The sequence below is a fragment of the Cucumis melo genome, chromosome 6 (genome assembly GCF_025177605.1).
Source record: "Cucumis melo cultivar AY chromosome 6, USDA_Cmelo_AY_1.0, whole genome shotgun sequence".
Classification (NCBI taxonomy): domain Eukaryota; kingdom Viridiplantae; phylum Streptophyta; class Magnoliopsida; order Cucurbitales; family Cucurbitaceae; genus Cucumis; species Cucumis melo.
In genome coordinates, this window is record NC_066862.1 from 37,666,386 (window position 1) to 37,694,374 (window position 27,989).

Sequence of the window (27,989 nt, forward strand, 5' to 3'; positions counted from 1 at the left end):
TGTTCTATGCGAAAGAGAAGGGAAAGCGAACGTGGGTAGGCGAAACAATCAATAGAGAGCGATAGAAATTTAATGAAGGGCATTTTTGTCTATTCACACCCAAATTGTCCTAAAAGTCTTTCTTTTGAAAACTTGTCCCAAAATTCATTTAAATCTCTTTTTTTAACCTATTTTTGGCAATTTCCCCATTTCATTTTTCTTTCTTTTAAATCAGCATTTCATGTTCATAAAGTGACCTTCCTCACTCTCACTCCTCACTCTCAACTCTCAACGGAGATAGTGATTTCAATCTTCAGTTTTCGCAAATGGGTAGGAAGAAATCCAAAACCATAGAAGAAATCGTTGACGATTTTTGCTTCACTTGTAAAGATGGAGGACTCCTCAGATTCTGCGACTTCAAGTAAGTTCCATTCCACTTGAAAAAAAATGCCCATTCCTTGTTTTGTTTTGTTCATGCCAGATTTTTCTTATGAAAAGTGATTGTGTTTGCAAAAAGAATGACGATGTTGCTGATGCTTATAGAGGAAGTTCATGCATGGAAAACTGGGTCATCACCCGAAAGAACGAAGTGGAAAATGGAAATGGACAATATATAATCTGCTGGTCTGTTTGTTTGTTGAAATCGGGTTCTTAGCAGTTTATTTTATGTTTCATTGAAGCATGAGTGGTTTTATGCGTCCACATTGTGATCCTCACCCAAAGTTTCTCCTGAAATTATATTGGGAAAGTACACTGAGAAACTTTTATTGAGTGTGATGATCATGGTTAATTATTTAGTATCCGATAGTTAAATCAAGTTCGGCCGTCCTAATCACCGCCCTATGCCCGGAGATGTTCTAACCTTTCTTTCACCCTTTCACGTTTTCTCCATAAAAAGAACAATCCAGGTTATGTGGGTTTATGATGTTCATGAGTGAAGATGTATGGATGTGAACACATTTTTTAATTACCATGTTGGATAGAATTTTGTGTGCATGTTCTGTATATGTTTACTGGGAAACTGTTGTTAAAAGCTAAAATTACTTTAAGACCATTCTATTCTGTCTAGAATGTTTGAAGATGTGATAGAGTAGATTTTCTTCTTTAGTTCTTTTTTTTCTCTTTATATAATTAAAAGGAATTTGGACATCTTATTTAATCGCTTACATAATGATTACAGAGGTTGCCTCAAAGCGTATCACCCTGAGTGTGTTGGAAGGGAAGAATCTTTTGCAGAGTCTGAAGATCGCTGGATCTGTGGTAAGATGCTAATGCGGTTATGATTTTTACTTTTAAGAGTGATATATGTGGCATGGGTGGATTGTGGTTTGTTATAGTTAAAATGTGATTGTGATTTTTACTTTTAAGATCTCTTTATGTTTCATTGTATTCAGAGCGCTAGTCTCTCTTTATTATGAATGAAAAGTTTGTTTCCATTTCAAAAAAGTTAAACATTTGCTGGCTGCAGAATAGAAAGTTCATGAATCCTCTATTGCCTTCTGAGTTATATTATTAGGTCTCAAGTCTTCAAACTCCATAAGCATTAAAGAGGTGCTTTTATTTTATTGCAGCTTATTCAATATCTTATGCTTGGAAAAAGTTTCTCTTCATTTTCTCAAACTCTTGAGATTACTTTGAATCCAGATAGTTGAAGAAAATGTTTCAAATCTTTTGGTCCCGCTAAGCAAGCAATTGATAATAATGATTTTCAGCAGATCCTGATTTTGTATTCACTGAAGGAATTAGTCATTGCCTGAAGACCTACACCACATCATTCTCTTTCATCAGTGCATGTTAGGATGATGATTCATTACATCATCTGAAGTTAGCTTGAGTAGTGTGGAATCTTTCTTTTGGTTTTGAAGATTCTTTTGCTGATGAGCTAGTTTAATTGTTTCAGGAATGTGACAAAGTGATTCCTAACTTTCCTCGATTATAAGTGCCTTGCATATTTTCTTCTTTGAATTGAAGCTTGTAGCCGTGAAATGCATGAAATTGCTTCCCTGGTTTCATTAGGAAACTGATTTTTATGTTTGTCCACCCACTTCAAGATCTTTAAATGCTTTCAATTGGTACTGCTGTTTTTCATTTCACTTCATTTCATTTATTATTATTATTATTATTATTATTTTGGAGGTTTGGATTCAATGGTTTTCTCTTTCAAATGTTTGGGGTTTAGCTCTGCTTTCTGCTCTGATGGATTTTGTTAGACCTCTAATCACTCGCCAATATGTAAGGAGGGGTAGAAGGGGGATTTCTCACAATGTAGTTAGTTAGAGGGAAGGTGCATTGTACCTGAGGAAGAGGGGAGAGTTGGGGAACCACTATGAATGGGTTTATGTAGGTAAATGTGAATGAGGGAGGCAGGAACTGTGAGAAGGCTTGTGGAGGAGGACCGTGTTAAGATACTTCCTAACAAGAACAAGATCTGAATATAATGAAATATAACTATAAAGAAACCCAAGTATAATGCACTTGGAACCTCCTCTTGAGTACTCTCACCCAAGCCCTAGCTCACTCCACAAAATGATCTCTGACTCTCACTTTCCCTCCTCTATTTATAACAAGTTGTAACCACCCTAGTAACCACCCTTACACAGTAACTACTACTGACTTCTTATCTATCTAATTATCCTTGTATCCCTTAACTAACATCATACTAAATATCTAGTACCTAAGAGACCGTTTCTCTCGAATTAACTGGATTATCTTGTTGCTTTTCTTTGTTATCTTTCTTAGTATTTTCTCTTGTCTATCAGGAAGTTGATCTGAACTTGCAATAGAATATCACCACTATGTGATTGTTTCCTCTTCTTTTTTATTTGTTCATACTCTGTCTCCTCGCGTTCAATTCAGATTTTTTACATATTTGAAAGGTTAAATTTCTTGATTATTTGAGCATGTCTGTTGACACCTTACAGATCTTCTCTTTGGTTCGAGCTTCTTTCAACATTTTTCTTTATTGCTTTTTCCAGCTTTGCTTTTTCCAGCTTTTCTTTTAGGCTTATTGTTTTCTAACACCAGTTTCCAGAACTCAAGGGGAAGTGTGTGCTTGCTTTTTGTTATATCTAGCAGCCTTTTTTGTATGCTTGTGCCATTTATAAATTTTTGGGCATCCTCAAATCATACTGTACATTATGTATCAGGCTGCCATTCATGCTTCCTCTGCCATAAAACCTCAAAGTTCCGTTGTGTTGGCTGCCCACAAGCTGTATGTGGACGATGCATTTACAGTGCTGAGTTTGTATGTATTCGAGGCAGTAGAGGATTTTGCAACCACTGTTTGAAGCTTGCATTACTTATAGAAGATGGGAAAGATGTTGACATTGATGGGGTATGCTGCATGCTGACTTATCTTCTTTTTGAATTTTAGCCCTAGTCCTTTGCACATGCATTGCCAAGTATCCTGAACAAATCTCTCTCTCACACACACAAACACACTCTCTCTCACACACACACACTCTCTCTTTCTCTCTGTTTGGTTCTAATCCTATTGTTTTCTTCTTTTATTTCAACTACCAAGACAAATGGAAGAAATGCATTATAAGTACTTGAAGAACTTTATTAAAACAAATATTTCTTGAAGAACCATACTAATATGCAAACAAATATGTGAGCTCAAAAAAAAAAAAAAAAAAAAAGAAAAAAAAGAGGAATTCACATATGCCTTCTCCATATGTCTGTTTAAGAGGGTTGCTCACTCTTTTATACTCGAGTCTTTTCCATATGCCTATATTACTTTGTTTTTTGATTAAAAAGGAAAATAATTCTTAAAATGACTACTTACTTGAGGCACTGTTTCCAACCCAAGAAATTCAGGATGAAAATGGGTTGGCTATGATGTGCTTCAAAATTCTGATCGTCTTATGTGAAATTTCTAATTATTCTATTTAAAGTGATTGCTTTTCTTTTTTTGAATACATATTGGGGGTGAGGGATTTAAACCCGGGACCTCTTGTCCTTAGGTACATATAAATGCAAGTTGAGCAGAGCTCTTATTGGCTTTTGTAGTTATTCCATTGGTGACATTTTACTCTGTTGGTCCCCCTTCTTTTAAGTCAGGGTGATTTTGTGGGCTGGTTTTTTTGTATGCCCTTGTAATCATTCATTTTTTCTCAATGAAAGTTGTTATTTCTATAGAAAAAAGAAAGTAAGAAAGTTTTAAGCCACACACCTCTTCACCCAACCTAAATGTTATTTTGTTTCATTTATTCTTCTAATCAAATATGCCACAAATTGCAAAAGACCAGCTTGATCCAACATATGATTTTTTTTTTTTTGAAATTTGGGATCTTCAACCTTCAAATTTTAGAGTATAGGTCAATCCCATACTTGCAACTACTTGATGCGAATTGGGCAGATGGTTACATTTTTACCCTATGAATCACAAATACTTCATGTGAGAAAAATAATACGTATTAGATACCGATACTTCCAGATACTTCTCAAATATGTATCTGACGTGCGATTTGGGGTATCTGTTTTTGCGCTAACATATTTGACACGTGATTTGGTGCATTTATATGCAGATGTACGTGACATGCGATTTGGCATATTTATTTTTATGCTAACCTTTTTCTAAAGAAAAAAAGATAAGCAACTCATCTAATATTTTCTAACTCAAAGCAACCTATTTAAAATGCCCATCCCTTTGTCCAAGACCAAGACTAAAAGAATAAAATAAATAAATGACCAAATCTTAGAATCATTTGATCATCATCATCACATTTGAGTCCCCATAAAGTCTTGTTAAATATAACCCTCTTGAATATCTTCAACACTCTAACGAAGAAATTCTTCGTTTATCTTCATGCTTTCTTTAATCATCTTCTTCTTCTCTGATCAGTTTGTCTTTTTTCTATTGCATTCTATTGATTATTATACTTCAATATCTTTTATGTTGCTTTTTGTATTGCACTTCAGTAATTGTATTGTATCTCGTACCATTGTCATTAATTTTGACACTTGATGATTTTCCGTGGATTTAGTGAATTACATTCAGTAACAGAATTTATGTTAAATATATTTTTTCTAAGAAAAAAATGTATCTTCAAATGTTTAATATCTTTGTTTTTTAGAAATTGACGTATCACCATATCCCATTGTATTCGTATTCGTATCCTGTATTTGTATATGTGTTTGTGCTTCATAGTTTTTACCCCTTAAATTTATAATTCCTAGACCATTTTCCTCATAATGTCTTGACTTTTAACACAAAACTCCTCTAACAAAAAGGAGGGAGATTAATGTTGGGGGAGAGATTAATGTTGGGGGAGAGATTAATGTTGGGGGAGAGATTAATGTTGTTCTTCATATTGCATCAAGTGGCTTCCAGTCAAACCTTGAATATTTTACATTTCTAAATTCTCCCTTTTGTCCCGATTCCCTAACAATTTTCATGGATGTGGAAGGGCAGTTATATCTCTGGTTTGGTCAATCCAACCTTATTGCTTCCTTTTGATCTTCTTATGAGTTATCTTTATGCTTGCTGATTTGCAGACAAAGGTTGACTTTAATGATCGTGATACTTATGAATGTCTCTTCAAGGAATACTGGGAACTAATGAAGAAAAGAGAGGGTTTGACAGCAGAGCATGTTCATAAAGCGAGTAACTTATTGAAGAAGGGAAGGAACTACAATTGTGGCTTCAATTCAAACGAAATTGAGTTATCAGAAGAAGACACTGATGAAGGTGAAATATCATCAGACTACGAAGAGTTGGTGTATACAGAAGATGAGCATGCAATGGTGAGAAAATGCAAAAGAAGAAAGCAGAAGCTAGGCTCAACGAGAAAAAAGATGAAATCAAGTAACAAAGAGTTCAATGGATGGGGGTCAAAACCTTTGATAGACTTTCTTTCAAAAATTGGAAAATATACGAGCAAAAAGTTAACGCAGCATGACGTGGCTTCTATTATTACAGCCTATTGTAAAGAAAACAAGCTTTTCCATCCTCAAAAGAAGAAGAGGATTCTTTGTGATGCCAAACTACAATCTGTTTTTGGAAGGAAAACAATGAATGTAAATAGTGTAAACAAGCATCTAACTGCTCATTTTGCTGAAAACATGGAGGAATCATCAGAGGATGAGAGCACAAGTAGTATAGAAAAGAACGATGATAATTCTATAATGGATTATGAGGGGCCAAGTAAGTTGCGCTCAGTCAGAAAACCTCCTGAACAGAACCCATCAGATATGTCACATAATTGTTCTGCTGCTATTATTGTAGCAAACATCAAACTAGTCTATCTGAAAAGAAGTGTAGTAGAGAATTTTCTCGAAGATGAAGAATGTTTTGAAGCAAAAATGATGGGAAGCTTTGTACGAACAAAATCTGATCCCAATGACTATTCACAGAAAAATTCTTACCAGTTGCTACGAGTTACAGGTATGAACTATATTTGTTGCTTAGATTAGTGATTAAATTTAAGAAAACATATGCAAGCTTAATTGTCAAGGCATCAAACCCTAGAGCAAAATCAAATAAAATTCCCAAACATTTAGGGAGTAAAAATATTTAGTCAATCATGGAAAATAAGACCAATTAAAATATCTTAAAATATTTGGTCCAAAAATTCTGCAAGAGAATCATAAAGACCAAAATTACATCCTAGTTTAAAAAAGAAAACAAATAAGAGAAGTAGACTGGGTGGCTAGGGCCAGAGATAGGGAAAGGGCACGCTGGGGAAGGCAGAGTGTTGGTGATGTGCTCTGGGCATTGGGTAGCATCTAAGCACAATGAGCAGGTGCACATATGGATTGTGACGTGTGCAAAGTACAAGCACATGCAAGTGCCATTGGTAATGTAATGCCAGGTGGATGCAGCACGTTGAGGGCCATGTGAATGTGGTGCGTTGAGAGGTTTTGTGGGCAAGGCTGCCTGTGCATGAGTGATATCATCGTGAGGTTATTGGGAGATTGGCGTGTGCAGGGGCTGCTGTTGTGAGGTTCCCTATGAGCGCAGGCATCCTACTACTGGGTTATGTTCTGAGGCATGCTGGCCATTGCTTGGCTGCATGATTGTGCCTGGGTCCTTCTCCCTTGAGTCATTTTCTTTAATGCTCCTTGTACTTGGTGTGACTGTGTGAGGTTGTTATCTATGATCATTTGAAACAGATGGGGAGTGAGTGAGATGGAGAGAGACAACGAGACATGGAGAGCATATCATATAGAGAGGTGTATCCCCTTGAGCACGAATCCTTATGTCGTCGAATCATTGCGAGTAAGCATGACATCCATCCTTTTGATTGGGTGGAGAAAGGGGTGAAAGGCACACATTGAAACCCGTGGAAAGACATTTCTTTTGAGCTTCCGACTTTCTCTCATCTCACTCATTGTCTTTTGGGGGACAACAAGGATACGTATTTCTGGGAGGATCCGTGGGTGGGGGAGAGTTCTCTTTGCTCTTTTTTTCCGCATCTCTATCATTTGTCCTTTTTAGAAACCGTTCGGTTTTGGATCTTTTGAGTTGGACTGAGAATTCGGTGTCCTATTCATTTGGGTTCTGTTGTCATTTAATCAATAGGAAAATGATGGAAGTGACCTCCCTTCTCTCTTTGCTAGAGGGTTGTTCTTTTAGGGAAGAGAGAAGGGATGCTCGTGTTTAGAGTCCCAACCCTAGGAAGGGTTTTTCATGTAAGTCCTTGTTTTCCTTGTTGTTGGACCTCTCTCCCACCAGAGAGTCTGATTTTGATGTAGTTCGGAGGATTAAGTGATGCATACCAAATGGGCGAAAATTTTTCATGTTTAAAAGTTTTGAATATAAGTACTCTATTTATTATTGGAAAAAAAACTAATCCTAATCCTAATTAATAAAATAAACTAATTTTAATCCTAATAAACCTTTGGAACTAATGTTTCCTTGAAACAGATACGGATCTCTTTATTAATAGATAAAAAGTGACATGAGCTATAAAAGTACAAGAAGGTTATGCAAGAGCTATAAAAAAAAACTAGGGATCAACAGTTACATCTGGACATCTCAACTAGGTTGGCACCCCTATAGTGACTTCATCATTTCCAAAAAAATAAAAGCAAAAAGGAGAAAACAAATTCAATACTAAGCCATGATAATGGAGTACTAGGTCATGACTAATAAAGAGTTTAGTACAATAAAAGTAAGCATAAGAAAGAGGGAAAGTAAAAACAGAATAAAATGATAGCAACAGAACTAGGTTGGAAAAATAAAAGCTCTCCAATTTAAGTTGAGATCTTGGATTCTGTGGCTTCTGAAAAAAATTGAGAGGGTGCACCAGGAGGAGGCAATTTTATGTGCTATATCAAAACGATAAAAAACAGCCCATTGATTTATCATGAATGACTCTTTGGTTCCTTTCAAACCAAATTTCTGTCAAAATTGCTTTCACCGCATTTTCCCAGAGTACTATAGCTTCTTCATTGAAGCTGGAATCTCTTAAAAAAATCCTCACATTTTCTCTAAAATGTGCTCCAAAAACCCAAGTCAGATTAAACTCTTTAAACAGATTTTCCCAACACTTATCTGAATATTTACAGAAAATGATAAGTGCTGGGGTCTTCTTTATTCTGTAAACAGCAGGAAAATGGAGGGAGAGAGACAGCTGTTAGGCAGTTTATGTTGCATAACTGAGGATACATTCAAATTTCCCACCATCATGATTCAAACGAGGATATTCACCCTTCTCAGACTGCCAGAATTCCAAATGGCTTTGTAGAGTGATTAGTCCAATGGGGAGGAAGGGAATAATTTTATAATTTCCTCATCGTTCAGGAAACGGTGGAAAATAATTGACCATGATGCCGATGAAGAGTCCCAATGTTGGCAACCGAGCTATTGGGGAGTATGGCATTTCCAAATAGCCTAGGGAACACAGAATTAAAGGGTATCTCGCTCTCCCTTGGGTCTAACCAAAAGGCTATTCTCTCATTTCCCAATATAAAGAGACGTAGAGAGAGAAGTGCAAGGCAGAGTGAGATGGAAACACAGACAACAAAAGAGATGGAGAGAGAATACGATGGAAAGGGAGGGGTAGAGAGAGAAGCGTGAGGGAGGGTGACGTGGAGGGATAAACCGATGGAAAGAGAGGTTGAGTAAATGGCTACAATCAGAAGACAGCCAGCAGTTGGAAACGTTAGTAGTTTAGTGTTGAATTGATTTTCTTAAGTAATTTCCTCCATGGTGATTGGTTAAGTAACTTAATATTTTGTCCTTTCATGCATTAGTTATTCTTCATGCTCATGCATACATTATTGTCCATCATGAAACTTATCATTGAATTTTCTTCAACAATGACTACACCAAGTGAACAAAATTTTGATAAACCAAATTGTGGCATCAGATATCTATTTATTTTCACTTTGAAGGTACTAAGTCAAGCATTTTAAAATGAAGGTCCAGCTCATAGTACGATGAACCTTCATTCATAATGTTCTTTTCTTTTCCCTACTGGAAATATTTACGTGTTACTTCTGTCGAGGTTAAAAGAACGAGTTTTTCAAAATTATTTCCATGCACCTTAGATATCTATGGAACTGTGTTCTGTCATACCTTTCTGTTCCCGGAACTGATTGATCTTTGTTATTACACATTAAAGTGCTGCTGGTGATTTAAAAATTACCGTGATTTGCTCTAAACCTTTTTCTGCACCATCACAGGCATAAAGATGGATTCGAGCAGGAGCAACACTGGGAAACAGGGGATTCTCCTGCAAGTTGCTAATAGACTAGACTACATACCAATCTACAATTTATCAGATGATGACTTTTTGGAGGTAGCAAATACATCCTTGTTTAATTTGTTTCATATTTTGAGAAAGTTCATATCCCACTGTTGAGGGTAATTTTCAGTTCCCACTGTTGTTTTGGAAAAGTACTTTTTGGTTTCCAAATTTTCAGGAATAGGTGAAGAACAGTCCCTCTTTTCGTTAATTAGATTTTTTATAATATGCTGTTTTCAAATATAACTTAATGAACTAAATTATTTACAAATATAGCAAAATGTCAGTGCCTATCACTAATAGACAATGCAATTTCGCTATACTTGAAAATATTTTCAGCAGTTTTGTATTTAAAACAATTATCTTATATTATATTAAATAAAAATAAAAACAATGGGACTAATTAAACTAGTAATTAAAACTCTTTCACTTTCCTTTCTCTTACCCAACCCCCTCCTCATCCGCCAGTCCTTTTTCTTTCTCTTCTTCTTCTTCCTCCTCTTCCTTCGTTCTCATTCACCTCTTCCTTCATTCTTATTCTTCTTTCCCTTTAACCACAAACGAATCCTTCCATTCCTCAATCTTCCCACCATCCATCTTCAACTTCAAGCTTTCTTCCACCATGTACTCCAGTATGTACATAATCGTGTTGCTGCTCACTTTCCATAGTCCATTAGAGCTCCCGTGGTTAACTTCTCAGGTTCAAGTCTCTTTCCCTTATCCAAACCCAACCACCCATCTTCATCTTCAAGATTAAAGGAATGTTTTGTCTGTGTTAGTAGGGAAGAAGAATCAGGATGAAGGAAGATGAGGAAAAAGAGGAAGAGAAAGAAAAATGGATGACGGTACTCAGTGAGGTGGGGCCTGGGTAAACAGAAAGGAGAGAGAGAAAAAGTTTCTCTCTAACTATAAGTTTAATTATTTTTAATTTATTTAATATAATAAAAATATCCAATCAATGAAAAAAGGAACATTGTTAACATGTTGTTCAAAAGAGAGACTAAAATGGCCAAATTGAAACCACAGGGATGAAAGACACCTATTTTTATAAACTTGGGAATCATGAAGGTACTTCTTCCACGTTATAAGTTAACTTCGAGGAATATAGTTTTTCTAGTGACCTTTGAAATTTGATAGCCATGGCTCCTTCTGGGGCAAGGATTCTTAGAAGATGCTTTGCTCTTCGTGACTGAAGATCTTAGACTTGTGATCTCTTGACTTGATAGGAAGAGAGACCTTTTCCTAATTTTAAAACTATTGAAAGATACTAAAAGAAATAACACCGAGTTACGTGGAAACCTTAGTATAGGGAGAAAAACCACGATAGAACTTTTCTTATTATTTTCTTATGAATAAAATAATATAAGGGGGAAGAATTAATAGGCAACATGAGCCCTAACACAAAAAGGAAAGAAAACAAGGTATAATAATTTAGATAAATACCCTTGAGCTTTCAACATACAACAAGCCCATACTTTTTAACACTCCCCCTCAAGTTGGGACGTAAATGTCAATAAAACCTAACTTACTAACACAAGAATCAAAACTAGGTCTGAGAAGCCCCTTGGTGAGAATATTATTAATCTGTTGACTTGAGGGAATGTAAGGTTTGCATATGCTACCATTGCCCAGTCTTTCTTTAATAAAGTATCTAACAATTTCAACATTTTTAGTTCTATCATGTTGAACTATTGGCGATGCTGATAGTGACTTTATTATCACAAAATAATTTCATAGGCACCTCATAGTCTTGATGAAAATCAGATAGAACCTTCTATAGCCAAATTTCCTCATATATCCTCAAACTCATAGCCTTGTATTTAGCTTCAGCTCTGCTTTTGGCAACAACCTCTTGCTTCTTACTCCTCTAAGTTACAAGATTACCCCATACAAAAGTACTGTACCTTGAAATGAATTTTCTGTCGACAATAGACTCTGCTCAGTCTGAATCAGTATAGGCCTCAATGCACCTTCTGTCCATTATCAAGAGTCGTTTTCAAATACTTGAAAATTCGATTAACTACGTCCATATGTTTCTCGTAAGGAGCCTACATAAATTGGCTAACAGTACTTACTGCATAGGAGACTTCTGATCTAGTGTGAGATAGGTAAATCAACTTTTCGACCAAGCACTGATAGTTTTCTTTGTCAATTGGTACTTTATCAACAAAATTTCCCAGTTTAGCATTGAACTTGATAGGGGTATCAGCAGGTCTGCATCCTATCATACTTGTTTCTATCGGCAAGACAAGAGCGTACTTTCTTTGGGATATCGAGATACCTTCTTTTGATCTACCTATCTCCATCCTAAGGAAGTACTTAAGATTCCCCAAGTCTTTAATCACAAATTCATCCCCCATCTTCTTTTTCAATTGGACAATTTCAAAAGTGTCATCCCCAGATAACACAATATCATCAACATAGATGATCAACGTAACAATCTGTTTTGATTTTATGTTCTTAAAATAGGGTATAATAATTTAGATAAATACCCTTGGGCTTTCAACATAGATGATCAACATAGAAGAAAATTCTGTACAGGAAGTTCAAAGATTCCATCAATCTAAAAGACGATTGATCAATACAGATTAAGATTTTTTTGAAGCTGTTTCGATTCTATGTTCTTAGGATCTTGATGTTGTATTTGTCTCGTGGTCCATGTAGTCTTGGAATCCTCTGGAATTTGATTTGAGAAAGTGACTTGATAGAAAGTTGATAATTTATTTTAGATTAATAGATGTTTGTGGTACTATTTTTGTCTCTATAATATACATGAATATCTAGTGTTCAAAAAAAGATGATCAACATAGCAATCTTCCCAAACTTAGAAACCTTCGTAAACAGAGTGCGGTTAGAGTGTCCCTGTCTGTACCTTTGAGACATAACAAAGGCGGTAAACCTGTCAAACCATGCCCTCGACAATTGTTTCAGTCCGTACAAGGATTTATGAAGCTTGCACACCTGATGGTCAACTAGGATTCAAAGCCTGGAGGGGGAAGTTCTTTCTCCATGTCTCCATTTAAGAATACATTCTTAAAATCTAACTGATACAAAGGCCAATCTCTATTTATTGCAACAGACAGAAGGACCCTAACGATATTTAACTTTGCAACAGGAGAAAAAGCCTCAAAGTAGTTGACCAGTAGTTGACCTCATAAGTTTGAGTGAATCCTTTTGCAACAAAACTGACCTTGTGTCTGTCAAGAGATCCATCTACTTTGTATTTGAGGGTAAACTAAACTCCCATTACATCCCACTGTTTTATGCCCCTTAGGAAAGTCTTGTTCTTTTCAAGAGCTCTCATTTCTTCCATGACTGCAGCTTTCCACTCAGGACACTCTAAGGCAAAATGAATATTCTTAGGTATAGTGGTAGAGTCAAGGCTAGTTGTAAAGGCTTTGAACTGAGGTACTAGGTTCTTGTAAGACATATAGTTATAGATGGAGTGCTTCGTGTAGGATCTAGTACCTTTCCTCAGTGTAATAAGAATGTTAAGAGATGGATCATACTCATCAAGATTACCTGAATGATCCTGTTTGGTCTCATCAACTTCAATTTCTGCCACAACTTCATCAACACTACCCTTTTCACCCATATCTTCTGGACTGGCTATATTTGATCTGTCATTCTCAACCATTTTATTGTAAACATATGTGTTATTAGATTCAGTCATACCTTGATCTCGTGATGGTTCAGAATCTTGGATCGGCGTCGATTGAGCAATAGTAGACCCAACTTCTTTCCGAGATTCCTCATATAGTAGGTTGTCTAGGGAACTTGGTTTGTTGGTAGGACTGTGTTATGAGAGTCAGGGTAAGGTAAGGCTAAGAGAGTAGGATTGGTAGACTCGAAAGGAATCACACAGTTAGACTCTTCACTAACACACCCCCTCTGAAGAGGACTAACGGGAAAGAAAGGACGATCCTCAAGGAAAGTGACATCCATGGAAATGAAGTACTTCTAGGAAGAAGGATGGAAACATTTGTAGTCCCGCTGATGAAAGGATAACTAATAGAAACACAGACCTGAGCTCGAGGGGTGAATTTGGTCTAGTTAGGGCCATGGTTATGAACATAGGTGTGCACTCGAACATACGAAGGGGAACCTCAGGAATGAGGCGAGTAGAAGGGTAAGACTCCTTGAAACATTCTAAAGGGGTTTGGAGGGGGAGAACACGAGAGGGCATTTAATTGATAAGATGAGTTGCAGTAAGAAGAACATCGCTCCACAAATAAGAGGGAAGGGAAGTAGACAACTTAAAAGAGTGGGCTACTTCCAAAAGGTGATGGTTTTTTCGTTCTGCAACTCCATTTTGCTGAGGAGTGTATGCACAGGAACTCTGGGGAACACTCCCTTTGGAGGACGGAACTCATGAAGGGTATGGCTTTGGAACTCTTGACCGTTGTCACCATGTAGAATCGCAATTTCGAAATTGAACTGCGTTGCTACGGTGTGATAAAAGTCTTGGAATATGGAAGTGACCTCGAATTTGTTGGAAATGGGGAAAACCCATGCAAGGCGGGTATAATCATCAATGAAAGTCACGAACCACCATTTCTCAGACAAGGTAAATTTGGCCGATCCTCAAACATCATTGTGGATAAGGGTGAAAGGTTGGGTGGGCTTATATACAGTTGTGAGGGAAAAGGGACCCTATGTTGTTTAGCACGAATACACACATTACACGATAGTAGAAGTATCAACTTTAGAAAAGAGATGGGAAAATAAATATGTCCTATATTGAAAGTTTAGGTGGCCTAGATGGAAATACCACAACATACAATCGTTTTCAGAAGTAGTAAAATAAGGCGATAAAAAACTGGTCCTAGAGATACTGCTAGAGGAAGCATCATCTTCAAGGAGGTAGAGTCCCATATTGTCCTGAGTAGTGCCCCGAGCTCAAATTCTAAAAAGAAATAGAATCGAGTAAGAAAGTTGCTTTGCAGTCAATTCATGAGTAATCTTGCTTATAGATAACAAATTATAAGAAATGTTCAGCACAAGCAACACATTTCGTAGAGGTAGTCCCTTAAAAGGGAGAATTTTCCCCTTCCTAGCAATAGGAGCCAGAGAACCATCTGCTATTTTGATTTTTTCATTACCAGCAAAGGAAGATAAGATATAAACTGCTAAAATAAACCTGTTAAATGATTTGTAGCACCTGAATCTAGAATCCAGGGATTCTTCCCATCAATACTGATAGGATTGAGGACTGAGGCGTACCTGACTGAGCAATGGCTTTTAAAGTGGACGGACTAGGATCATTTTGGTTTCTTGTGGAGCTGGATGATTGAGAGGTTCCAGTAGAGTCACTCACATAAGCTTGCCCTGGATATGTTTGTCATTAGGCGGACGCTTATTTCCTCCTAGAGAACAACCATGCAAATTTCCAACACTGTTCCTTTGTGTGCCACTGTTTCTTACAATGCTCACAGATAGGAACTGGTTTTTCCATTGTGCTTCTCACTATCATGAGTAGAGGACCTCGCACTAAAGGCAGCAGAGTCAATAGTAGGAGTAGTGAAAATATTCATAGCCTAGTATACGACCACGGACTACATCAAACTTGGAGTTGAGGTTAGCAAGAAAGTCATATATGCGATCGACTGCTTCAAGATGGGAATGTTGCATGCCATCACTAGGACAATTTCAAATGATCTCTTTGCATAAATCTATTTTCTGCCAAATGAGGGAAAGTTCATTAGAGTAGGATGTTACATCCATAGTCCCTTGCTTGCACTCATGGACTTGTTTTCTTAAAGCGTAGAGACGATAGACATTCTTACGCTTTGAATATAGTTTTTGGGTTGTGTTCCATATATCCTTAGCAGTAGCAGCGTATAATAACGGTTTGCCAATATGTGACTCTATACTATTGATCAACATAGCCCAGATGAGACAGTCCTACCCTTTCCAGAAACGTTTCTGGGGATCACTTGGTTGAGGACGTGGTACCTTGCCTGTCAGAAAGCCAAATTTATGGCGCCCCTCAAATATCATTTTAATGGATTAAAACCAAAACAAGTATTTCTGGTCATTCGGCTTCTCCTCTGTAAAGACTCTTGCAGTTTGTGCCATAGAACTAAACACATAAGTAGAGAACAAATTAAGGAACGAGTTATGGGATTCTTAGAATACATCAGCAGGGTTGTACGAATGCCAGAATTGGGTGTGTGTGTAGGAGCTTTGCTAACTCAAACGCTGCAAGTTGCTGTCGAAATATAGCCAATTGTTGTTGGGTGGTATCCTGCACATTCGGTTTTGATTGGGCCAAGGACTCACCAACTTCAAATTTCGACTAGGTATGAAAGTTACCAACATCGGGATGACAATTGGATAGGGTCTCTGGTAGGATATAATTTTTGGTTAGATAGTGGTGAGATAAAGTTGGTTCGGCCTGCCTAGGGCTTGCGGCTGCAATATGGCTGGTTAACCTAGGGTTTGCGACAACACTAAAGGAGGTAGGATGGATGAATTTGACGACAATTCATCAGGGTTTGAGGTGGCTGAGTATGCGACAGCGCGTGGACAACCAGTGTGCTTAGTGTCACAATCGTAACCCTTCAAACACGATTGTGCGACACTTGTTCTGCTCGGTCAACAAGTCAGCCGTTCAAAATTCGAAATCCGCGGACAAAGTCGCAATATGATGTAGCCTCCCTTCACGTTCTTGAGAAAATTGTTTTATAAAACATGAGAGAGAAAAGAAATCATTGAAAACACCATATATGAAAGCATTGAAAACTGTCAATTGCAAAGAAAAAGCTTAGTTTGTAAAGAGTGCGACAAGGTTTGGGCGGGAATTCACAACTACTATGCCTCCCCGTAGTACATATAGAGATTTTTAGCCTTGGTAGGCTTGCATATGAAAAAGCCGAAATGTCATATTCTAACTCGGCGACACGAAAATGAAAGCAATAGACTAAGCACTAAAGAAAACATAAAAACAAGGTAAATTAGGGGTATTTGGACATGCGGCGATAGGCAAACACGCCCTGGACAAGCATGTCCACGACACTCAGCAACACGTGCAATTGTTGTGGCTATTGTTGCTAGTTGAAGAACCCACTCGGTCGCGCTTGCGGCTGAAGGGTTACACTGGGCGTGGTCTAAAGGCGGCGGAACAACTGAACCATGGTGGCGGCAATCCTGGTGTTGACGGCGACGCTAATACTGGTTGCTATCTCGCCGGTAGTGAGGTCGTCTGCTATTCGGGTTCCATCAAGATTGGTGTCTATGGTTTCGTCATTATCTCACTCTAATATAATATTGATAGAGACAAAAAGAAGTAATACCGAGCGACATGGAAACACTAGTACAGGAAGAAAAACCACGATTGAACTTCTTATTATTTTCTGATGAATGAAATAATACAAGGGGAAAGCATTAATAGGTAACATTAGCCCTAAAAAAAGGAAAGAAAATAGGGTATAGGTTACATAAACACCCTTGGGCTTTCAACGTACAACAAGCCCATACTTTCTAACAAAAACTAATCTCTTTGTTAAACTATGAAGTTTCTTGAGATAAAATAACAAGTTCCCTTTTGTTTGTGCCGAATCTGACATAACTTGTTCAAATTGAAGAAACAATAAATTTAACTTTCATGCATTGTTAAATTTGTACATGAAACAACATCTTAATGTGATGGTTTCAATCCAATTTGTAGTTTCTAACAAATGAATTTAATTCACACGATCAAATTCATTTCTTTTATGTTTCAAAATTTACCAAAGTTTCACTTTCTTTCACTATAAATATCCAACACTTACAAATCAATAAATCAAAATCTAGTATTGATCACCATGCCTACATATAGTTGTGATCCGGGGAATTGGGTGGCATCGCAGAATCAAACAATTCTACTAAAGTTGCATTGGGGGATTTCTCTGCAGGGAGAAATTTCCTCCTTTTTATCGTTCTGCTTGCAAAAGAAGTCTACTGCTCATTGAAATATAAGGCAATTTGGTGAAATTTTGACAAGGTGTCTATCATTGTATTGCAGGAAGAATGTGAAGATTTGCACCAGCGAATGAGAAATGGCCTGCTCGGAAAGCCCACGGTGGTAAGCCTGTAGAACTTTTGAAGCATATGCTTGAACTAGTAGAGACTTGTTTAACTGGAACTTTTGTGTCTGGGTTTTTGTTCATGAGAGTAAATTAGTCAATGTTTTCCATGGACGTTATAATAACAGCTTCATGAAGGTTTTTACCACGAGGCTGACGGTAAGAAACAATTTTTATGAATTACCAAATACCAATAGCAATCATCACAATGACCTATTCTATCCTAAATTGTTACTCACATTTATGGTAATCGGTAAGCATATTCTCTTAATAATTATCGACAAGGATATCCATGTATATGTCAAATAATCTTCATTCTTACTATTCTAAGAAAATTATTAAAAGAAAAAAAAACAAATATTCAAACAGCCAAGTATTTTGAAAACCTCCGCAATCAATGCTGTGAATTCAAATTTGGTGACAAATGTGAATTCTAAAATCTTCAAAATCTTTTATTCAACAGTAAATGTGTGTTGAATCACTATTGAAAGGAAACTGGAATATCCTTCATGTCCTCCAAAATCTTCATGATCTATGTCTAATTTCATGTTCTAAATGTCTTTTTACCAGACATCATTATCGTTCAAGAATGTTTGTACTGGTGTATTAAGTTCAACAACAAGATGTTGTGAAGTTCCTGCACCCTTTCTATATTGGTATCTTGTTTGTTACCTCTAAAGTACATTCTTTTCCTGTGGACCAATTTTCTGCAAATTTATGCAAAATTGATCTTGAACACGTGTTGAGCTTAGTTCTTATCTAATCTTATTTGTTTGCTCTTTTACAATGTTGAGCATCATTATGGCATAATCATCAAAGCACGTAAGTAGCGTGCTTTATTTGAATCTTCACACTCCCTTGATTTTATACCTATCTTACAATTTAATATCTATATACTATAAGCCTATATCTTTCTTGAAGAACTTTTATTGCTATGGATAGAGGGGTTACTCAAAGTGCTGATCTTTTACTTGTATCCTTAAATATTATAAGTCCTTTTTTCCCCTCAGGTGGAGCTTTACGAGAAGGCAAAAAGTCTGCATGAGGACATCACAAAACATGTAGTGTAATCGGTTATTAAATTAAAGCAAATAATTGTTTTCAACTATAAATACATTCAACTGGTTTGTATTTCTTTTGCTGACAGTGGATTACAAAAGAGCTGGCTCGGTTGCAAACTTGTATTGATCATGCAAACGAGAAGGGATGGAGAAGAGAATATCCTATCTGGATGCACTTTATATGATGTCATTTTAAAAATAAAATTAAGGCAATGACTTGTTTTTGAAGGAATATAAAATTTAAGCAGACTTTCTATTTGGTGCCATTTTAATTTAATGTGGTCCTTTACAATAGGGGTTAGATACTTCAGTTTATCCTTTCCTCGTTGGAGTTGAGCACTCATTGTATACAGCGTCATTTACTGTATAGACACTTAAACAAAGGAAAAAAAGAAGAAAGATGGCGTGCAATTGGGTTGAGAGGATAATTGTTGCTACCTCTAGATAGGACAGAACAAGTAAATATCTAACATTGTGTATTAATGGGTTGGAATTGCCTAGGATATTGTACACTAACAAAAATATCTTTTTCTATTGAGTATACCTTATGTCTACAGTTCAAATCATTCTTATATATATTATTTTGGCTATAAAGTTGTGTTTTGTTATTACTCATTTTGTTAAAAAGATGACAGCATTGATAATACTAAAGCTGTAGTATGAAAACATACACTGCCTAACCATCTACTTCATTTTTCTGCTTTGATTCATTTCATGCGGTCGAGAAATTTTCATAGGGCAGAACCAGGCCAGAATTTCTTTTTTTTTTTTCCTTTCTTTCAAAACTTTTAAGGATAAATTAAGATTCCTTAACCTTTGCTTTGTATAAACATTGTTTGAGTTCATGGAAAAAAGAATTCTACTTCAAAAGCCATCAGAACAAGCACGATTGATACACGAGCTTCCAAAAGTGATACCAGATATTCCCGAACCCACATTTGAGGATTTGCTAGAGGAGGATGAAGAAGTAAATCATGTGCTTGTTGATAGAAGCGACCACAGGAAAGTTGCAACAGGTTAGTGATCTTTGTCATAGGTAAGTGGTCTTTTTTGGTTTTTTTCCTTTTTGGTCGAGCTCTTTTATAACTATTTGAATACTGGATGTTCAGATGCTCACTTTTATCTTTGGCAAAGTTCACTTTTGGGTGTCTCTTTTATCCTAGTTGCTGTAATGAATTTAAGAGCCGTTGATCCGTTGAATTTAGTTTGTATTATGATTCAGTCCACGACATTCTGTTTTCTGCCTCTCAAGTCAGATGTGGCTTTTCTATCCTTAGTGCCGCGTATGCAGATTTTTCTGTTTATATAACCATACATCCCTATTCTCTTAGTGATCTTTGTTTAGTTTTTCCTAGTTTGTTCGATCCTTTGAACTTGTGGGTCATAATTTGGAGACAAAGTCTTTTGATAGGTTATTGATTTTTCTTGAAACTGAGAAAAATTTCTGGTTTCTCCTTCACATAACTCATAACACTGACTGATAGAACATAAGGAGCCATCTGGGCTTCATTTTAGTGTTGATCGGCTAAAATCTTGGTTTTCTCCCTGAATTTGCTGCATCTGGGTCTTAGATGGGTATTAGAGATGGTCAGGTTGCGGTTAAGGGGTGTAGCTGCTGGTGGTTTTAGTTTGCCAATCAAGAGTTGGTTGGCTCTAATCTCTTGCTAGTCAGGATAGGGAAACACTTTCATTCAATTGAATAATATGATAAGAAATACTTTATATTTTCTACCTAAAGCACTGAGATATTCTTGGTACACAAGGAAAACGTTAGCCTCCCAAGTCCCATCTATGTAATAACAAACACAAGAGATATGGCTGCTTAATTATAACTATGGGATTGATAATGGTGTTTTGTTCGTTAAAGAGATGATCCACCACCATAAGTTCCAAAGAGAATTGTGTTCTTATTGGGTGGCTCTTTTAGTAGCCTTTTCTAGGCTAAACTCCTCAGCTTCAAGGAACTTACCTTGAGGAAAGAAAAACTAGTCATCCTTAAACCAATGGATGGAGTCAGGAAGGTAACTGGCCTAATGGGTGCGTCTAGGATATTTCTTTGGGTAGGGGAAGGCTGCAGTTGCAATTTTGCTGGAGAGTAATAACAGAATTCTTGGAGAGACCGAAAGATAAGGTGAAGAGGTTTTGGGAGGTGGTTAAGTTTAATGCTTCCATGGGGATGTTGGTCACTTGGTATTTTTGTTATTGTGAGCTTGAGCTTGATCTTGTTCTTTTGGCTTGGGAGTTCTTTTTTTGTAGTTAGGTGGTGAGACTCTGTTAGGAATTCACTCTTAAAAAACACTAATAATCCCAACAAAAGGCAGAAACAGAGACAGTACTCTGTGATATTGCTTATATTCAATCAACCAAAAGTTCATACAAGGAAAATAACGGGAGAAACAGCAAAGAAAACACACCAAAATAGACCAGCACCTTAGAGAAGGCTGGAAACTTCTCCCTAAACACACAACAATCTTTTACTTAACCTCACCAATCTCTAAAACATTCTATTTATATTCCTCATCATTCGTGGGTCCCACCAGCAATATTCTTTTCTCCAATTCTCTCTCCTTGGTCCGTCTCCAGTGTAATGACCTTCTTGCCCTTCCTTTTATATTGGTGAATGATTGGTGGTCTCACAATACCCCGGGGTTCCAGATTTACCTTGTCCTCAAGGTGGAAAGTTGGAAACTGTTGATTCATCTGGTAAACTGACTCCCATGTGGCTTCACTCTCCAGTAGGTTCTTCCACTTGACCAACCATTTGTTTGCACCTAGTTCCTTGCTCCAACATATCCCAACACTGTTTTCGGCCATAACTGCAATTCAAATTCTTTGGTCAACACAGGTGGCGCATGTTGAACTTCTTGTTGTCGTCCCAACTTGCGTTTCAACTGAGATATGTGGAACACGTTGTGGATAACTGCTTTAAGTGGGAGTTGCAAATGGTAGGCTACCTCTCCGATCTTTTCCACTATCTCATAGGGGTCCATAGAATTTTGGTGCTACCTTTTCACTCCTTTTCCTTACAAGAGAGTGTTGTCTATAAAGCCTCAGTTTCAAGTAAACTTGATCTCCTACAGTAAACTGCACCTCTCTTCTTTTTAAATCAGCCAGCTTCTTCATTGTATTTTGTGCCGCATTCAGATTCTCTTTCAAAGCATCGATGGTTAAGTTTCTTTCTTTAAGCATATGTTCCACATGATTATTTGGTGATCTCTTTTCTCCATATGAAATCAGAGGGGGTGGTGGTCTGCTGAACGCTAGTGGGAGTGGAGTACCTTTTGCTGATGCATGGAAGATGGTATTGTACCATAATTCTGTCCATGGGATAAACTTATGCCACTTGTGTTCATTGCAAAAGCATCTTAGGTATGTTTCAAGGCATCTGTTGACTCTTTCAGTTTGACCATTCGTTTGAGGATGGAAAGTTGTGTTTCTTTTCAAAGTAGTGCCCATAGTGGTAAACAGCTCCTTCCAAGAATTGCTTAAAAATATCTTGTCTCGGTCAGTAATAATAGATTTAGGAACTGTATGCTTTGTTTCCACTCCGTCTATAAAGGTTTCGGCTACTTGCTTTGCTGAGAAAGGGTGCTTTAGGGTCACAAAATAAGCTTATTAACTTAACCTGTCCACCACCACCGTGATTACATTCACATTCCTAGACATAGGTAGACCCTCCACGAAGTCCATAGACCAGTCTTTAAGAATGAGTTCCGGCGGTGGAATGGGCTGCAACAAACCTGCTGGTAGAGTCGATTCAGTCTTGTTTCTTTGGAAAATGTCACATTGTTCCACATAGTTCTTTATATCAGTCTTCATCCCTTCCCAATGAAGCTCCCCGTTCATCTTTTGTATGTTCTTAAGAACTCGGAAAGTCCTCCCAATATGGAGTAATGGAAAGTATGTAAGAGTGTGGTAGCAACAATGAATGCTTAGAAATCACCAATCTGCCATGATAAAGCAATCTATCATTCTTCCATTGGTACTTAGTGTTTTCTTTCGGATTCTTCTTGACCGCTTCAATGATCTTTTGTAGTTCAGGGTCCTTTTCAACTTCCTTAAGCACACTACTTCTATATCAATGACCCCCGATGTAGTCATTACAACTAATTCAGTTGATTGCTCCTCGGTTTATTCTATTCTTGATAAGGGATCTGTAGCCTTGTTCTGTAGGCCTGACAGGTACAAGATTTCAAAGTTGTACCCTAGAAGATTTCAAAGTTGTACCCTAGAAGCTTGGCGAGCCATCTTCGGAATTGAGGTTGTACCTCTCTTTGCTCTAACATAAACGTGAGTGCCTTCTAATCTGAGATGATAGTAAACCTCCTCCTTAATACATAATTTCTCCACTTTTGGACTGCTAAGACCACGACCATTAACTCCCTTTCATAAGCAGATTTTTCTTGGGCTCGGTGTGAAAGCTTCTGACTAAAAAACGATATGAATGTCCATTCTCCATTCTATGATAAAACTGCTCCCAAACCTATCCTGGATGTGTCAGCCTTGATAGATAACAAAGGGCAAAGACCAATTCGACAATGTCAAAATTGGAACAAAAATCATGGCCCTTTTCAACTAGTCAAAAGCTTCGGTTGCCTCACCATTCCATTTACACGCAGTCTTCTGTAAAAGCCTTGTCAATGGTGTTGCAATCTCCCCATAACTCCTCACAAATCTTCTGTAATAACTAGTTAGACCAAGGAAATCCCTTAGACCTGTCACATCTTTTGGTTGAGGCCAATTCATCATCACTTGGATCTTATCTTCATCTGCCACAACCCACTTAAGATCCAATGGCCTAGGTACTGTATCCTCGAATGGGCTATGACACACTCCTTTTAGTTTGCAGATAGTCAATTACCACTTAGAATGGCAAAGACCATTCCCAAGTGTTTCTCATACTCTATTACATCCGAGCTATATACCAGAATATCATAAAAAAATTAATACAAAACGCCTCAAGAAAGGACGAAGTACCTGGTTCATCAAGGATTGGAAAGTTGCTGGAGTAGTTAAGCCAAATGGCATCACCAAGAATTCATAGTGCCCTTCATGCATTCTAAAGGCAGTCTTCTCCACGTCCTCTTCTTTCATTCTATCTGATGGTATGGTATCTCGAGCATAGGTCCTACTTAGGAAAGATGGTTGCCCCATGTAATTCATCTAGGAATTCTTCTATCATTGGAATTAGGAATTTATCTAAGATGGTGGCTTGGTTTAGTCTTCTATAGTCAACATAAAAGCGTCATCCTCCATCCTTTTCTTCACTAACAAAACTGGACTCCAATAAGGGTTGTCGCTTGGTCTAATAACTCCAGCTTGCAGCATCTCCTCCACCAATCTCTCAATCTCCTCCTTTCGGAGGTGTCCATATTTATATAGCCTTACATTAATAGGTCTCTGTCCTGGTACTGTTGAAATGCGGTGATCAACTTCCCTCTTGGGTGGTAAGCCGTTTGGGGGGACAAAAATATCCTCATACTGATGGAGGAGGAATTTAATTATTGGAAGATCTTCTTCCCCTTTTTCACCTTGCTCTTCATCCCAATTCCTCCACTTCGATGTTTTGGAATTCTAAGAGGAAGCCTTGGTCTTCTTCTTCCCATGTTTTAGTGATGGTTTTAAGTGAGCATTCTTACTTGATCAGTGACGGGTCTCCTGTCAATATAATTGGCTTGTTTCCTACCATAAACGACATTGTCAAAGTTGGCCAATGTCTTCCCATAAAGCTCGTGGTGCACAGCCATTGCGTTCCCAAAATGTTGTCCACCCTTCCCAGCTCTACTGCCAAGAAGTCAGCAATGCTGGTCAACTCAGGCAACTTCACTTCCATCCTTTCACATGACCTTCTTCCTCCTCGATCTGATCCATCCCCAATAGTCACCCTGAAAGCTGTACCTTCAACAATTGCTAGCTCCAACTCGTCCACTAAGGTTTGGTGAATAAAATTATGAGTGGTCCCACTGTCAACCAGTATTATTGTTAGAATTAGTGGGCTTGGCTTTTAGAGTATTTATGGAAAGAATATGGGAAGATCCTCCCTACTTTCTAAGTTTTTGCCTTTTTTACTCCTTATTGTATTCTATTTATTCTCCCTCTTTGAGGATCGGTTTGCAGCATTTCCTAAACCTTCATCACTCAACTCTACTACGGCATTTCCTAAACCTTGATTACTCAACTCTACTACGACATTTCCTAAACCTTGATTACTCAACTCTACTACGGCTAGTTTCAAAGCCAAGTTTCTGTCATTTACTAATTGAGCTTCCTTCATACAAGTCTCCAAGTTCTGTGGATATCTACTCATTACTTCTGCCTGCCGAGAAGGTACTAACCCAGTTACAAATGCATCCATTAGTACACTCTCATCCATGTCAGGTAGAGGGGCTGAATAGTTTAAATTTTTTTTAACATAGTCATTGTAAGATCCATCGTGAGTGATTCAAATCAACCTTGCTCCTAAGCTCCCTTGTTCTGTGTCTCTAAAATTTTCGGACATTCTCTCCAAATCTATCAATGATTCCACTTTTTTTCAATTGTTGCTCCACCTAAACCAATTTACTTCATCCTAGCTAAAGCACCCCACCGCCACCTTCACCTTCTCTGCTTCAGGCAAGTCATTAATCTCAAAAAATGCTCAGCACGATAGACCCAAAATTCTGGGTTTTAACCGACGTACAGAAGCATTTCAAGTTTCTTGTACTTGCTTCTGTCAATCGTCCCTGCTCCAGTCTCTGTAGATGTCTTCGAATTGTCCATCCTCCCTTTTAGTTTCATCACTGACCCATCAGAAGTGCCTGACTTATCCCTCCGCCGGTAAGAACTGTTTTCCCTTATGTCTCCGGCCATTCTGTCAACCGCTTTCTTCTGCTCAAGCATCATCTCTTTCAGACCCAACACTTCCTTCTCAATACCTTCCAAGCGTTTCTTCCATCTGCTTATTAGCCATCAGTTGTGTGACTACCCTCAGATTTTTGGGCTCTAATACCAATTTGTTACGATTTCACTCTTAGAAAACACTAATAATCCCAACAAAAGGCAGAAACAGAGAAAGTACTCTGATATTGCTTATATTCAATCAACCAAAAGTTCATACAAGGAAAATAACAGGAGAAAAGCAAAGAAAACACACCAAAATAGACCAGCACCTTAGAGAAGGCTGGAAACTTCTTCCTAAAGACACAACAACCTTTTTCTATAATAAAACTTAACCTCACCAATCTCAAACATTCTATTTATATTCTCATCATTCGTGGGTCCCACCAACATTTTTCTTTTCTCCAATTCTCTCTCCTAGGTCTGTCTCCTGTGTAATGACCTTGCCCTTACTTTTATATTGGTGAATGATTGGTGGTCTTACAGATTCCTTTTTTTGCTTCTTATTTTTTGTATACCCTTATATACTGAATATTGTTTATTTCTTTGAATAAAAGCATGCATTTTCAAATAGTAATGATGATGATAATCAAAATGCAACCCCTAACTATACCAAACTCTTTAACATCTACAATCAAAATGCACATAGAATCAACCTGCATTCTATGTATCTGAACCAGCCCTCTTAAAAAAATGATCTTCATGGGCATGAATGTCTAAAGAAAAAGCTAGCTACTTTAGCAACTTAGTTGTCATGTCCAGTTTGAGACAAGGTGGGTTTTTCAGGGGTGGAGTATTGATAACCCCTCAAATTTGCACAATTTAGGGGATAGTTAGCTCTGAAGTGGGCAGAGGAATGTGTAATGGGGGAAGAAGGAAGAAGGAAGAAGGAAGAGGGAGAAGCACAGTAGTTAAAAGAAATAGTATCTCCAAGCTGGGAATGAAGGAAGCCTCTCATATCCGTCTTCTACTGTTTTGTTTCGGTGAATGAGAAATTGTCATTGATACGCATCTGAAAGTGAAAAAAAAAATTCTTAACCTTTAGACAAGAAACTCCCAACTACAGTTTGCATGAAATCGAAACACTAATATGTGGCCTTATAGGTACTATTAGGTACATATCTCCAAGGTTAGGCCATGTTAAATGATTGATTAATAATTATAACAGAAGGCATGTCTCAAATGCAACTGAATTATCTACACACAAGGATTTTGGATCATGTTCTAATAATTTCTTAGATTATATGTCTAAAATTGCTTTGAAGAAGGATTTGAATAGATCCTGTATGTGTGCTAGTGTTCATTTGAATTCTGCTTCGACTTTAAATGCTTCTTTACCAGCAATATTCTAATTAGCATCAAACATCGACATTTTAGCTCAACCTTTTTCAAGTGGTAATTTTAACAAACTATGTTTTATTTTCTTGCTTTGTCCTTCAGTTGCTGATGTAGAAGAACGTCTGATTGGCGAACCAAATATCTCAGAGAAGCAGCAACACTTTAAAGTATCAAGTTGTGAAGATTTTGCTAAAGAATCTTGTATCTCAGCTACGGAGTTTCAAGCTGATGGAGAGCAGCATCAATCCATTCTGCCAAAGGAGAATGTATGTTCCAAAACATTGCCTTCCAGCAACAATATTCCAATTGAATCTATCAAAATTCAAGAATCAAAGTCAAAAAACAAAATTGCTACTGAAGTTCAGTTGATTGAACTAAGTGATGATGACAATGAGGACGGGGATTTGAAGGTTGCAGAAAAAAAGCGGAATTTAGAGAATCCAAATTTCTCCATGTGGTACTGTGCAAGTCCTCAAGGTGAGACGAGGGGACCGTTACCGATGTCGTTGCTGAAGCAATGGAGGGACAGCAGTGCATTCGAGTTGAAATGTAAGGTTTGGAAGAGCGATCAGAGTTCACAAGAAGCAATGCTTTTAAGCGATGCCATTCGGTTGCTTTTCCCTGAATAGATTGTGGACTGCAAATATACTTTTACATCAACTCAGTACTTATATGATGCAAAATCATTGTACAGTTAGAATTGTATATTGTAGTGCAGCAAGAAAACTGCTGCTGCTTGGTGTTTTCGATGGATTCTCTTTTGAACAGAAATGATATTTATCAACCTTAACGCCAGGGTTTAATCAAACTTTCAGCCGTGTTGAATGTTAGTTTCATTATTCCAACAGAAATATTTTCTTAGGATTATGTTACATGATATGATGATAGCCTCTATGGCAAGAAAGAACGTTAGGAGATTTAACCAAACTATTTAGAGAATAATAAAATTTTGATACGTAATGATCAGTCTAGAG

General features: G+C 37.4%; 1 protein-coding gene across 1 annotated transcript; it reads left to right on the forward strand.

Annotated features, from left to right (window-relative positions):
- Nucleotides 1-202: 202 nt before the first annotated feature.
- LOC103493309 (uncharacterized protein At5g08430) lies at nt 203-27,851 on the forward strand. Its single transcript, XM_008454009.3, has 10 exons — nt 203-400; nt 1,160-1,239; nt 3,126-3,313; nt 5,479-6,367; nt 9,613-9,728; nt 17,680-17,739; nt 18,751-18,801; nt 18,888-18,958; nt 19,633-19,817; nt 27,118-27,851. Exons 1-10 carry the CDS (start codon nt 306-308, stop codon nt 27,642-27,644), a joined length of 2,262 nt encoding a protein of 753 aa, XP_008452231.2. The 5' UTR covers nt 203-305; the 3' UTR covers nt 27,645-27,851.
- The last annotated feature ends 138 nt before the right edge of the window (nt 27,852-27,989 follow it).